The sequence below is a fragment of the Pelophylax lessonae genome (genome assembly GCF_965119305.1).
Source record: "Pelophylax lessonae genome assembly, chromosome: 3".
Taxonomy (NCBI): domain Eukaryota; kingdom Metazoa; phylum Chordata; class Amphibia; order Anura; family Ranidae; genus Pelophylax; species Pelophylax lessonae.
In genome coordinates this window covers 475,380,969-475,393,790 of record NC_138770.1, presented here as the reverse complement: position 1 = coordinate 475,393,790, position 12,822 = coordinate 475,380,969, and the positions used below count along the sequence as shown (strand labels likewise).

At 42.9% G+C, this 12,822-nt stretch overlaps 1 protein-coding gene across 1 annotated transcript in view; it reads right to left on the bottom strand.

Moving 5' to 3' along the window:
• CAPN9 (calpain 9) overlaps positions 1–12,822 on the bottom strand; it is a gene marked incomplete at its 3' end in the record, with an annotated part of 565,834 nt that overhangs the window by 496,396 nt on the left and 56,616 nt on the right. The window contains exon 4 of the mRNA XM_082250935.1: positions 4,640–4,773. Within this exon, the coding sequence (XP_082107061.1) occupies positions 4,640–4,773 (134 nt within the window). The remainder of the gene's footprint in view (positions 1–4,639; positions 4,774–12,822) is intronic.

The window sequence follows — 12,822 nt, the reverse complement described above, 5'->3', positions numbered from 1 at the left end:
TGCCCTGATTTACTGAAGCAATGAAAGCTTTGCCCAATCTGGACACAGAGCACTGTCAGACGTGATTGGAGAAAGTATTGATGACTGTGCCCAGTCATGCCTCATTGCTCTTAGTCCCACCCAAAACTAAAAATATTCTCCTCATTGCGGCTATTTGCAGTATGATATTGGCATAGAGAGAGATAGAAAAGGGCTCTGTTCAGTGCTAATAGTGAGTTAGTGTGCTATAGTGTGCTATTGTGATTCTGTTGTCAGTGAAGAAAATCTGTTTAGCATGAATCGAGTGATAGTGCAGTGTGAGCGTAGAGCGAACGTTCCTTTTTACTTTAGTGTCACTTTAGTGTGAATCCAGTGATAGTGCAGTCTGAGTGTAGTGTGATCATTCATTTTTATTTTAGTGTCAGTTTATTTTGTCAGGGCAGGTTTCCTGCAGTATATTTCAGTGCGTTACTGCACATTTAACGCAGTATATTTCAGAGCATTACTGCACATTTAACGCAGCACATTTCAGTGTGTTAGTGCACGTTTAATGCAGTATATTTAGGTGTGTTAGCGCACGTTTAACGTAGTATATTTCAGTGCGTTACTGCACATTTAAAGCAGTATATTTCAGTTCATTAGGGCACATTTAAAATGAACATGGCACCCGCTAGGAGCTAAAAATAGAAGAAAAACACTTAACACATAATGAAAAGTCTGATTAAACTGAAAGCTGCTGTAACGAGAGGGTATCTGATGCATCTGTAGTACTGCTTCTGGACCCCCAGTCTTTGTTTGCTGGTAGCACTATACTAAAGCCCCGTACACACGTACCGATTGTCGGCCGTAAATATTCGGCCGATTGTAGACTTGTTAGTATGATGCTTCCGACAGCCGACAGCGCATTTTCGGCCGAACAGAATCTGTCATGCAGACTTTAAAATTTTTGTTGGCCGTCACCAGAACGCAGATTGTTCACCAGTCTGTACAGATTCCGGCCGACAGACAGCAGATTAGCAAGACTGGGCATGCTCAGAAAAGAAAAAAGACAAGGAAAGTTAACCATCACATGACATCACTTCTGCAGTCGGCTGTTGTTGGCCGACAAAATTCGTGTGCAGTCTTTTGCAGTTTTCAGCAGACACGACAGCCCTGGACAAAAGACGGCCGACGATTAGTACGTGTGTATGGGGCTTAACATTTGGAGGACTGATTTCCTTTTTCTGCTAATTTCATGTAGCACTACTCGCTTGGGAGCTGCTGGTTACGGGTTACCCTGGGTTACCATTAGCAACAGCACAACAGTTCAACATTTTCCAAGTGATTTTGGCTCAGTCAGGAAACAGTCTAGGAGCTTTGGTTTTTGTGTTTTTATTGACAACTTGGATGGGAGAAGGGAATGAGTGGGATACTCCAACTTATATAACTATGCCCAATTAGCTGGGACGACTGAATAATGCTGAGTGCAGCTAGGCCGCTGCTTCACCTTGTCAATAGCAGTGAAGTTGTAAGCAATGAACTGTCTGAAGTAAACTATACTGCAGAACAATCTCCAGGGCCCTTCCTGGCACCCCCTTTGTTCCTATTCTTCAGGGTCAACTAAGCAGCACCCTCTTTACTGTTACACTTCCTGTGTGAGCTAGCTCCTTGATCCCCCTGACTTCTCTGGATTGGTCCTCCTTCCTGGGCCAGACCCTTTGGCAGGTCCCTCAGTACTCACGGACACTGTTTTTCCCAAGAGACTCTGCCAGCAGCTCCACTGCAGTGTTAATTTTGGCAGCAAATTTCAATTTAGTTTTAGTCTTAGTCTTAGGACTAAAATGGCATTTTAGTTTTAGTCCCATTTTAGTCTTCTGCAAGTGTTTTAGTTTTAGTCGTATTTAGTCGACTAAAACTCCAGTACATTTTAGTCGACTAAAACGTCCTACATTTTAGTCGACTAAAACTTATTTTAGTCATATATAATCGAATGGGTGTAGTTCAATTGTAATTTGTAATGCATTATTTAAGCATTTCTCTACAATTTCCAAACTCATTATATACTACTGCTGGTCCTGGAGTGAAAAATCGAATATGTTATTATTTATGGTGGTATTAAGCTTTCAGCATGCACCAGTGTTAATTTTGGCAGCAAATTTCGATTTAGTTTTAGCTATAGTCTTTTGACTAAAATGCCATTTTAGTTTTAGTCGTATTTTAGTCTTAAGACTAAAATGCCATTTTAGTTTTAGTCGTATTTTAGTCATCTGAATTGTTTTAGTTTTAGTCGTATTTTAATCGACTAAAATTGTGTTAATTTAGTCGACGAAAATGTTTTAGTCGGTTTTAGTCGACGAAATTAACACTGCTCCACTGTCAGCACGCTGGATCCTCTGCAGCTCAGCTCCACACCCAGTTCACTAGGCCCTCCCACTGGGACTGCCATAAAACATGATGTGTCACTAGTCAGGTTTCCTCCACTGTCCAACAAGCTCCCTCATTGGATACAGTGGGGACACTCCCTCAGACCCAGCGAATTACGCCTGGAAACATGTGACAGGCAAACTAACAGATCAGGCTCCCTTGATAAGCAGAAGGAGCAAATAGATGCTTTTTTCCTAGCACCTACCTACAAAGGTGCTACATCTAATAAAATAAAATAATTCTAACACTAAGACTTGTTGAAATGTTGCCTAAAGGCCAGTTCACACTGGTGTGACAGGAAAGTCGTGCGACTGTCGATCCAATTTAGCCCTGCGACCTCGGCCCAACATAGATCCAACTTCCATGCATCTTTAATGTACGGGATACGACTTTGATCCGACTTTGAGATAAGTGCAACTTGGCCAAAATAAAAATTAAAAAAGACGGTGTGGGGTCCCCGCCAAGTCCATACCAGACCCTTAGCTCTGGTATGGATTTGAGAGGAAACCTTAAACCAAAATTTAACCGCTTGCCGACCACCGCAAGTAGATTTACTGCGGCGGTCAGCCCCTGCCAGGCAGAGTGACGTTAATTAACGTCACTAGCCTGGGAGGGTCTGGGGAGCGAGCGCGCGCCGCCGGAGGCGCGCTCCCGCTCCCGCACAGTCACGGACCCCCCCGCGCGTGTGACCGGCGGACCCGATGTCCGCCGGCCACTCGGCGATCGTCGGGGGAGAGGGAGAAAGTCAGGCGGCTTGTGTAAACAAGCCACCTGTCATTCTCCTCGGTGTAAAGACACTGATCACATGGATCTACTATGTAGATCCGTTGATCAGTGTCCTTACAGCTGAAGCCACAGCCAATCACAGTAGAAAGCACGCCCCTAGGGACACACACAGCCCCTCCCTCCCAAATAAAGTTAACCCCTTCACTACCAGTGTATTTTTGCAGTAACAGTGCATATATATAGCACTGATTACTGTAGAAATGTCACTGGTAACCCCAAAAGTGTCAAAAATGTCAGTCAAGGGTCCGATCTGTCCGCCCCAATGTCGCAGTACCGCAAAAAAAATCGCAGATCGCCGCCATTACGCGTTAAAAAAAAAAAAACAAAAATCTTTCCCTTTGTTAGTAAACGTGATAACTTTTGCGTAAACCAATCAAAATACGCTTTTTGCGATTTTTTTTTTACCAAACATATGTAGCATAAAACAAATTGGCCGAAAATGTTAAAAAATTTTGATTTTTACATTTTTTTTGGGGGGAATTTCATATAAAAAAATGTGAAAAATATTGTTATTTTTGCAAAATTGACGCTCTTTTTTTGTTTATAGCGCGTGATCAAAAAATCGCACAGGTGATCAAATACCACCAAAAGAAAGCTCTGTTTGTGGGAAAAAAAGGACGTCAAATTCGTTAAGGTACAGCGTCGCACGACCGCGCAATTGTCCGTTAAAGTCACGCAGTGCCGAATCGCAAAATACCCCCTGGTCTTTTAGTAGGAAAATCCTCCGGGGCTTAAGTGGTTAAAAAAAAAAGAAAATGGCATGGGGTCCTCCACAAAATTCATACCAGACACTTATCAGAGCATGCCTCCTGAACCCTACCAGACCACATGCCCTCAACATGGGGGGTGCTTTGCACCAGGGGGGCTCTCCCCCCCTTTAAAGCACCTTGTCCCCATGTTGACAGGGACAAGGGCCTCTTCCCCACAACCCTGGGCTGTGGTTGTGGGGGTCTGTGGGCAGGGGGCTTATCAAAATCTGCAAGCCCCCTTTAACAAGGGGGCCCCCAGATTCTGCCCCCCCATGTAAATGAGTATGGGGTAAAAAAAAGTATCAAAAAAATAAAAACCCACACATACAGTTTTTGACAATTCTGTTATTAAAAATAAAAAAAAACAATGTCCCCCAATGTAGATCCATAATGAAACATGACGCCCACCGGCGCCACCACCACCGAACCCGAAAAAAGAAAAAAAACATTCCGCCCGCAACAAACTTTATGTGCAGAGTGGCAGAAGATACCAAGTGACCATATTATCTTATCTGTTCTGATAGTGCACCTGTCCTGGCCACCACAGCCCTGCTGAGATTGCATCCCTTATGCTTTATATAATATTCCGTAGATTGCCAAACTCCATGCTGTATTGTGCATTGATACCAGTAGGACATTTTTTAGGGATTCAGTATTCATTTCAGTCAGCCAACAAGTAAACTAGTGAAATAAAACAGAACAACAGACAAAGGTATACTTACTTGGCATATGCCTTTTCTATTAATGCACTCCAGAATTCATTTAGATCAGCTGAATGAAGAAATACCAGACGGTTTCTAAAAGTAGGCAGCCTATCATCAATTACAATATCAATCCATTCATTATGTTGCCAAAACTAAAAAAACAAACAAAAAAAAAACACAATTTGTAAGTATACAATGGACAACCCAAAACATGTACTTATAAAACTCAAAGTATCTACAGTATTTCATGAAAAAATATTGTATTGTGAAAACTAACTATAGTTAATAGACACATATTAAGTGTACAAATTCCCTTTTTTTAATATTCCTAGCCTCTTCCCGACTCTTCCTACATCTTCCCCATGTCACATGCAGACTGTTAAAAATGTGACAATGACAGGAGTCAATGCATGCGTGGTGTAGCTTTCTAGGTTTCTCAAGTGTTAAGACAGTCAATCACCTTTTTCTTGCAACAGCTGCTGGGGTCCCACTTTAGAGACTTTATCAACAGTCCTGAGCAGAGTTGTCAGCTAAAGGCCTGTACACACAGTAAGAAAATCGGAAGTAAAATTTTGTCCGACGAACGATCTGCTGATTTTCGAATCGTTGGTATAGTGCTTTCGACAGCCTAATACGATTTTTAGTACGACAAAAACTGGATGTGCAGGCTTTAAAATTGTTATCGTACGTGAACACAACATAAGATTTTCGTTTAATTAGTACAGTTTTAGTCCAAAAAAAATCATAAGAGCAAGACTAGGCATGCTCAGAAACTAAATAATACATACAAAACAATCCAACACATGACATCACTTCTGAAGTTGAATTCTGTCGTACGAGAATTTTCGTATGAAAGTAACCGCTTCACTTTCCATATGAGACTAGCATGCAACAAAAAGGAAATTCGTCCTATAATCTGATCGTGTGTACTAGGCTTTAGAATGATAACTAGATTTTTTCTTCATAACATAACACTGCATTTTTCTCTTCCAGCAGGATGGTTGTTCTTGAATTCCTGCTAAACAAGTAGGGTGAAGTTGGAAAATAGTACTTTAATGTTGGATAGGGTAGCAAAGATGTTCAAACAATGTTTGGTCTGCTAATATGTTGCATTTTATTAAACAAAAACACTAATATGCATTTAAATGAAATTTAAAGCTGTATTAAACCCAAAACCAAAAATGTAATATACACTGTATTGCAGCTTACCAATTATTAGATGTGGTGTCTGCATTACTTTTTTTTAGGCTTTTTTTCCTTGGTTTTTACCTGGCGATCCGGCCAGTAACACATATATTACAGTGCCCTGGATGCAGGAGCACAGGAAGCATATTTGGACAGCAGCATTGTCAGTCTAGGGGAGGGTAGTGTTAAATGTACTAGCAGATTTAGATACACTAACAAATTGAAGCCAAACTCCAGCTAACACTTGCAAGCAGTTACAGCAAGCAGTTTTTTTTTTTCCTTTTGGGGTTACGTTTTTACATAAATAAATAAAAGCTGACTATTGTAAGCACACCTGTCAGCGGTAAATGGTTTGTCTTATTCCTATAACTGATACAATCTGCAGGAGAGCTTGTTCTTTTGAAAAACAACCAACTTATTGGCCAAATCACCAGATGAAAAATAGAAGAAAAAAAGCCTAGAAAGAATACTAATGCAGCCATCACATTTATGAGTTGGTAAGCTGCAATATACTAAATGTGTGCTTTTAGGTTTAATAAGGCTTTACACTTAAACTTTTTTACATTTAGATTTTTAATCTTAAGAAAATTTGTTGCATTTTGTTACCATTAGTGGAGTCAAATTTACATTCATTTTTGACTGCAGTGAGGAGGAACAGGATGGAAAATGTTTCTCAAATTAATACATTTGTAACAGTGTACGTGGTTTTTATTAAGGAATTAGTGTAATCATTGAATTTACTGAGAATTTTAGTAGGAATGTTCGTACAAATCTTTGTACAAACGTCCATTTGAAAATTAATGAAATGTCTAAAATCGGATATGACCCTTGACAGCTGAACTGGTCTGGCTCAGGCCAGACCATATATGTTTTTTGTTGGACTTTTTTTTCCTCAAAGCACCACCTATTTCAAGTACAAGAATACCATTTCAAGCAAAGATAAGAATGATATTTCAGTCACTTTTATTTCACTATGAAACTGCTAATTTAGTGTTTGCTTAAATGGTAACTTCACCCTAAAAGGGGAAGTTCCGCTCTTCCCCCTCCTCTTTTTGGCACATTTTTTTTTGTTTTGGGAGGGGGGAGCAGGTATCTAATTTTGACAGATTCCCGCTCCTACTCTTCTGGTTAGATCGCCACAGCAATCTTAAGCAGACCTCTTCCCCCACAGCCTTCTAGGATACATCACAGAACCCAGAAGACTGCCAGACCAATCAGAAAGCGCAGCGTAACTTGAGCATGTGCAGTCGGAAGCTGGCTGTAAAGATTCCGGCACCTGCATCCAAAGCTGAATGAAGAATCGGCTCAGGTGTGGACATCACTAGATTCAGGGGCAGGTAAGTGTCTTTATATTAAAAGTCAGCAGCTACAGTATTTGCAGCTGCCCCCTAGAGGGCTGCTGGTTAGCGGGTGTTTCTCAGCACTCACCTGACCCTGTGAACCATCCAACCCACCTGACACTCTAGGTTCTGACATGGCAAATATATTCTTCAAAGACACACTGACACAATTGGAATAACGTGTTGTTATTTTACTAAAGAAACAAACTGGTGCAAACTGGCTGGGTAACAGGTACAACTTGGTGATAGAAGAATCAGTGAGGTTCAACAGACTGACACAATATGAATACAGATGATCACTAAGAAATATCAAAAGAAATCATTGATAATGCAACCGTACAGGGTATCAGCAACGTCTATCAGTGTTATTGCAATGTAAAATGACTACAGCCTAAAAGAAAGGACTCTAAGATTGACCACAGCTGTAATTAGTTCTAACTGATAGTAACTCAAATTAATTTAAGCGGTCCCCTTTAAGGCAAACAAGTGTTGGATCCCTTCTCCTAGCAAGGCCTTGCTAAGTTTTCACCGGCAGTTGGAGCTCTTATCACTGTTCAATGTGATATTTGTAATCCCAGGGTAGTAATCTCAGGTTGGTCTGTACTCGCCGAGTCCCAGAAGCAAGAAAGCGCGCACCCTGTGAAGCAGATAGGTCTGTAGGCTTTCCCATGATCTTCCACTCGCCCAATGCTTCCTGGGAGTATAGTTTATTCGGCAATCCAAACAACAGTCTGCATCCAGTCTAGAACAATAACTCCCACAATCCAGTTTGTGTACTTCCTGTGAAAGCCGATCCTCTTCTGTAAACAACCTTAAAGGGACACTCTGACAACCCCAACCATAACGGTAAACTCAAATATATATATATACAGTATATATATATATATTTATTTATACAGTGCCTTTCAAAAGGATTCGGCCCCCTTGAACTTTGCGACCTTTTGCCACATTTCAGGCTTCAAACATAAAGATATAAAACTGTAATTTTTTGTGAAGAATCAACAACAATTGGGACACAATCATGAAGTGGAACTAAATTTATTGGATATTTCAAACTTTGTTAACAAATAAAAAAACTACTCCCGGCGCCCATGTAGAAGGCAGCGCGGGACATCGGCTCCAGGGCATATCGGCTCAATAACCAGCTAACTCGCCCCTCCAAACCCGCATTCGCTGCCATCCGTCAGCCTGTGACCCGGGGACCCGGCAGCGAAGGACCGCTACTTACATCACGGCGGCGCTCCGCCGGCTACACAAATCAAGACCGCGTCTTCAAATGCAGCCTATGCCGAGGCGGCCATGGCGGACGCGGCCCCCCCCCCCTGCAACACAAGCGCCACAAGGCAAGACTGCTACACCAATCCCTGAGGCACAGATATCCTCCCTGGCTCAGGCTGTGGCCACCCTACTGTCACCCACGATAAAAGATGCGGTGGACAAAGCCATTTCTGAGGGGATCGCTCAGATCAGGTAGGAAATAGGAGACCATGCACATCGGCTGACAGAAATGGAGCACAGGATGTCCGACCTGGAGGATGAGCTTCAAGGTTCCTTTGCGATGGACCAGCAGGCCAGACAGACTCAGAGGTACCTCCTAGATAAAGTGGACGATCTGGAGAACAGATCTAGGAGAAATAACCTCTGGATCATTGGGCTGCCAGAAACCTATGGAGTGGACACTCTGGGTGAAATCGCCTCAGCGCGCCTTCCTGCGGCCCTGGGGATCCAGTCGCCATGCTCGGTGGAACGCGCCCATCGCCTGGGAGCCCCCTCCAATGACAGACGCACCCCACGATCGATCATAGTGCGATACCTGAATTATATGGACCGGCAGAATATACTGAAGTCATTCCGCAACTCCAAAGCCTTACAAAAAAATTCTAATACAATTATTATACATTTAATAAATCTCCTCTTTTTCAAGCGCAGGATAAGGAACTAAGGGAATCGATTGACCAATACAATAGACAACTTGTAACTACTAATAATAGGAAATTGTCTATGGACACAGTAGCATTTAAAACAGGGCAGGCATACAGATGGCAATCAAAGGGTCCAAGATTTAATAAGAGAAATTATTCTTCCATGCAGAGAATGGAGGATGGTGATATTTCAGATGCATCAACTTCATCTTCTGTTATATGTTTACAGGGCTCATCGGGAACACAGCCAGGAACTGGAAGACATTAATCATCACAGTTCCCTGTGGGATCAGGTGGTGGTAAAGCACAATAATTTCTCTAGAATACAGGGTCCCCTATACAAGCCTAAATTTCCTCCCTCCTCAGAAGGTGAGAAACCACTTTTCACTCATAATGACACCGGCGATGGGTCAGAACACAGCTACGCATCTGCATCACATTCAAGCACTTCACATATAAGTACACCTCAAACTTCTTGTCCTAAAGAATGTATTGATAACACAAAATAACAAAAATCAGCCCCTTTAGGGAATTTAGACACATATGTAGTCCATCCAACTCATTAATTATAATTTTCAGAAAGGGAACTGTTCTTAGATTGGGCCTTAACGTCTGTCCATCCACCAATTTAGATCACTTTGACCTAATCAAAGATGTGCACTTCTTTGTTGCAAATTAAACTTTAAATCTATCTTTCATGAGCAAAGAGAGGTGTAATGGACCGTTTCAGCAGAAAAGGAGATCTTCCCCTTCCAGAGCTACAGGCACAGCTACTTGCAGGACACCAAACTCCCGAACTGGATACAAAATAGCACTCCAACCTGGGACCTCACGAATAGCTGCTAGCAGACGAACAGGAAAAGCATACATCAGCTTACACTCCTAGCAATCAGTCTCCAACAGCATACAGTGAATCCCTCCAATAACGAGACAAAGCTCCGAGTTGAGGGTAAAACAGGAACAACAACAACATTTATTGGAAGAACACAGCACACTTTTATACAGAAATTGGAACATCCTTACCCCAACAACCGCTTTCCCATTGGTCAATTGCACAGTACCTGCAGTTCCCATTCAGGTCCTCTTTTAGCCATGCAAATGAGGAATTGAAAATGAGTCAACAGGGATTGGTCAGATAGCTTTGACCAATCCAAGGAGACAGAAGCCCCAGGGGGCAATCAATGTACACAATAGTCAGACACAGAACAATGGTTCCCTAACGAGCCCTCAATACACATTACTCTGAGTGTCAATACATCCCTTAGCAGACAACAGGTGAGGTCATTAGCACACCTGACAATAGATGAATGGAGAGCCACCTCAGACAGCCCGTCTCCTTTAGAACTTCCTGTAATGACCATATTAGGAGTTGACTTCCTGTTCAGAGACCTCATGGCAAATGGGAACAAAAATCTTCATATTACAAGGGAGACATTTTTCCTGAATATGACTGTCTCATTTGTAGTAGTCCAAACCATATTTTCAGTGTTCAACACCCTCCTGGTCACCCTGCATTCACCAAATCCATACGAATTAGAACCAGGGGCTGTTTGTTCGGTAGATAGAATCTACCGAACGGCTGTGCAGAAAGGGAGAAATAAATCCTTCTGCACCGTAAAATTAACCCTTTAGCTGCTGGTCCATAATCCAAAGGCAGCAGGCGGGCAACCAGGCTCCTCCAATGCAATGTGGCGAGGTTGGTCTCGTCACAAGAGGAACCTAGACCTAGTTGCCAGGGTTACTCAAGAGCAGAATTTCCAGTCCTAAAAGCCCTCACACTTTTAGAGGAAGAGGGGGAGGGGGGGGTGGATGTGTGATAACCCAAAAGATCTACTTAAAGAATTGGAAGAATAGAAGGACAATGTTCCCTCCCCTTCTGATACACAGATACAATGTCGAGGAAAATAGGAAGAAATCCACTAAATTTCCTAGTACCACCAGCCCTAGGGTTACATTATTTATGGACCTGTTTACACAGGACATAGAAAATATATCCCCAATGTCATATACCTCAAATCTCACTAGAGATGAAAGATCAGTCTTAGAGAATTTAAGTTGTAACGGATCCTATAGTCTCTATGAGAGAGATCTGTGCAGCTTCTCCTGAAATCCCAGTCGAAGTAACACCAAGAAGTGAAAATAGCTTCCAATCACCCAAACATGAGTCGAGACTTCATGAAGGGGTAAAAATGAATGCTTTATTGAACAGTCACACATAATTTATATACAGCATGGACAACCCCCTCCTGATCAAATTACCATACGCAGGTCATGGGTTGTCTGATTACACTATTATATGCAGATGAAATTGTTTATAGCATTAACCTGAACCAACTATCTAGCCATCTGAACAGAAGCAATGTGAGTTCATTACCATTTCTAAGAAATAACAACCACAAACAGTATTGTATTTCCATTCAGCAACTGAACAGATGACAATGATTCAATCAACCGATTAAATCAGCATATTCAAGGATGTCTGGAAGACAGGTGGTTGAGCTGATGACATTAGCATCTGTCACAAGAAGTACACATCTAAGCATGGCTTTGATTATTTAGGAGTTACAGACTCCATGGCAACAGGCCACAGGTCCCACAGTGCAAAGTGGGACCAAATCTTCATATTTCCTGAGAGATATTGTTGACAACTATTACTCTCCTTTACAGGCAAAACTCTGATTTTGTCACATAGCTCCCCATTAGTTCCATGGGACGGCATACCCGCCTAGACCCTAACGGGTCGGCTTGGGGATGTCCGGGTAGTAGAGTCTATTTCTCCAGTCCTGTCTGCCGGGGTAACCCATCAGCATTGGCGTTCTGCTTCCCTGGCCAATATTGCATGGTGAAGTTGTAGGGCTGCAGTGCCAAGCTCCATCTCAACAGTCTGGGGTTATCTCCGGCTACTCAGTTGAGCCAAATAAGTGGGTTGTGGTCTGTCATTACTGTACAGGAACGCCCATACAAATACGGCTGCAGTTTCTTGAGTGCCCAAACTAGTGCCAAACACTCTTTTTCAAACGGTGGCATAACTGACCACCCTGGGTAGAAGTTTTCTGCTCAGATATGCCACCGGATGCTCCATGCCATCCTCACACTCCGGGGACCATGCTACTTGTCTGGGGAGGGATTTTTTGGTAAGGTCAGTCAGGGGTTTAGCTATGCAACTATACTCAGGTACGAATTTCCTTTAAAAGCCAGTGGTCCGCAAAAAGGCCATGGGTTTTCGTATGGGGTTGGGGCTCTACCCCTGTGGGCTCTTTGTGGAGCAAATTGGGTAAGGGGATGCCCTCACTGCCCTCGCATGCTGGGGCACATACTGCAGAGACTTCCTCCGGTCTCTCCAGGTATGGCTTCAGCATATTGACATGAAAGGACCTGCGGATCCCTTCATTGGCACAATCTGTGACTATGTAGGTGGTGTCACTAACCCTTTCCACTACCTTGTAGGGGCCCTGCCAGGATGCCTGTAACGTGTCTGTCTTAGTGGGTTTTAACACCAGTATCTTTTATCCTGGCTCTAAGATATGAGTTCTAGCCCCACGGTCATACCTGCGTTTCTGTCGCTGTTGGGCCGCCCTCAGGTTCTCCCTAACTGATTCGGTGAGTGCCTGCAACCAGTCCCTGAGCTCCAGAACGAAGGGTACTATAGGGGTACCTGACTCTCCCATATCACCCTCCCAGTGCTCCTGCACCAGGTCCAGCGGTCCCTGGACCCTCCTTCCATATAATAATTTGAAAGGAGAGAATCTCGTGG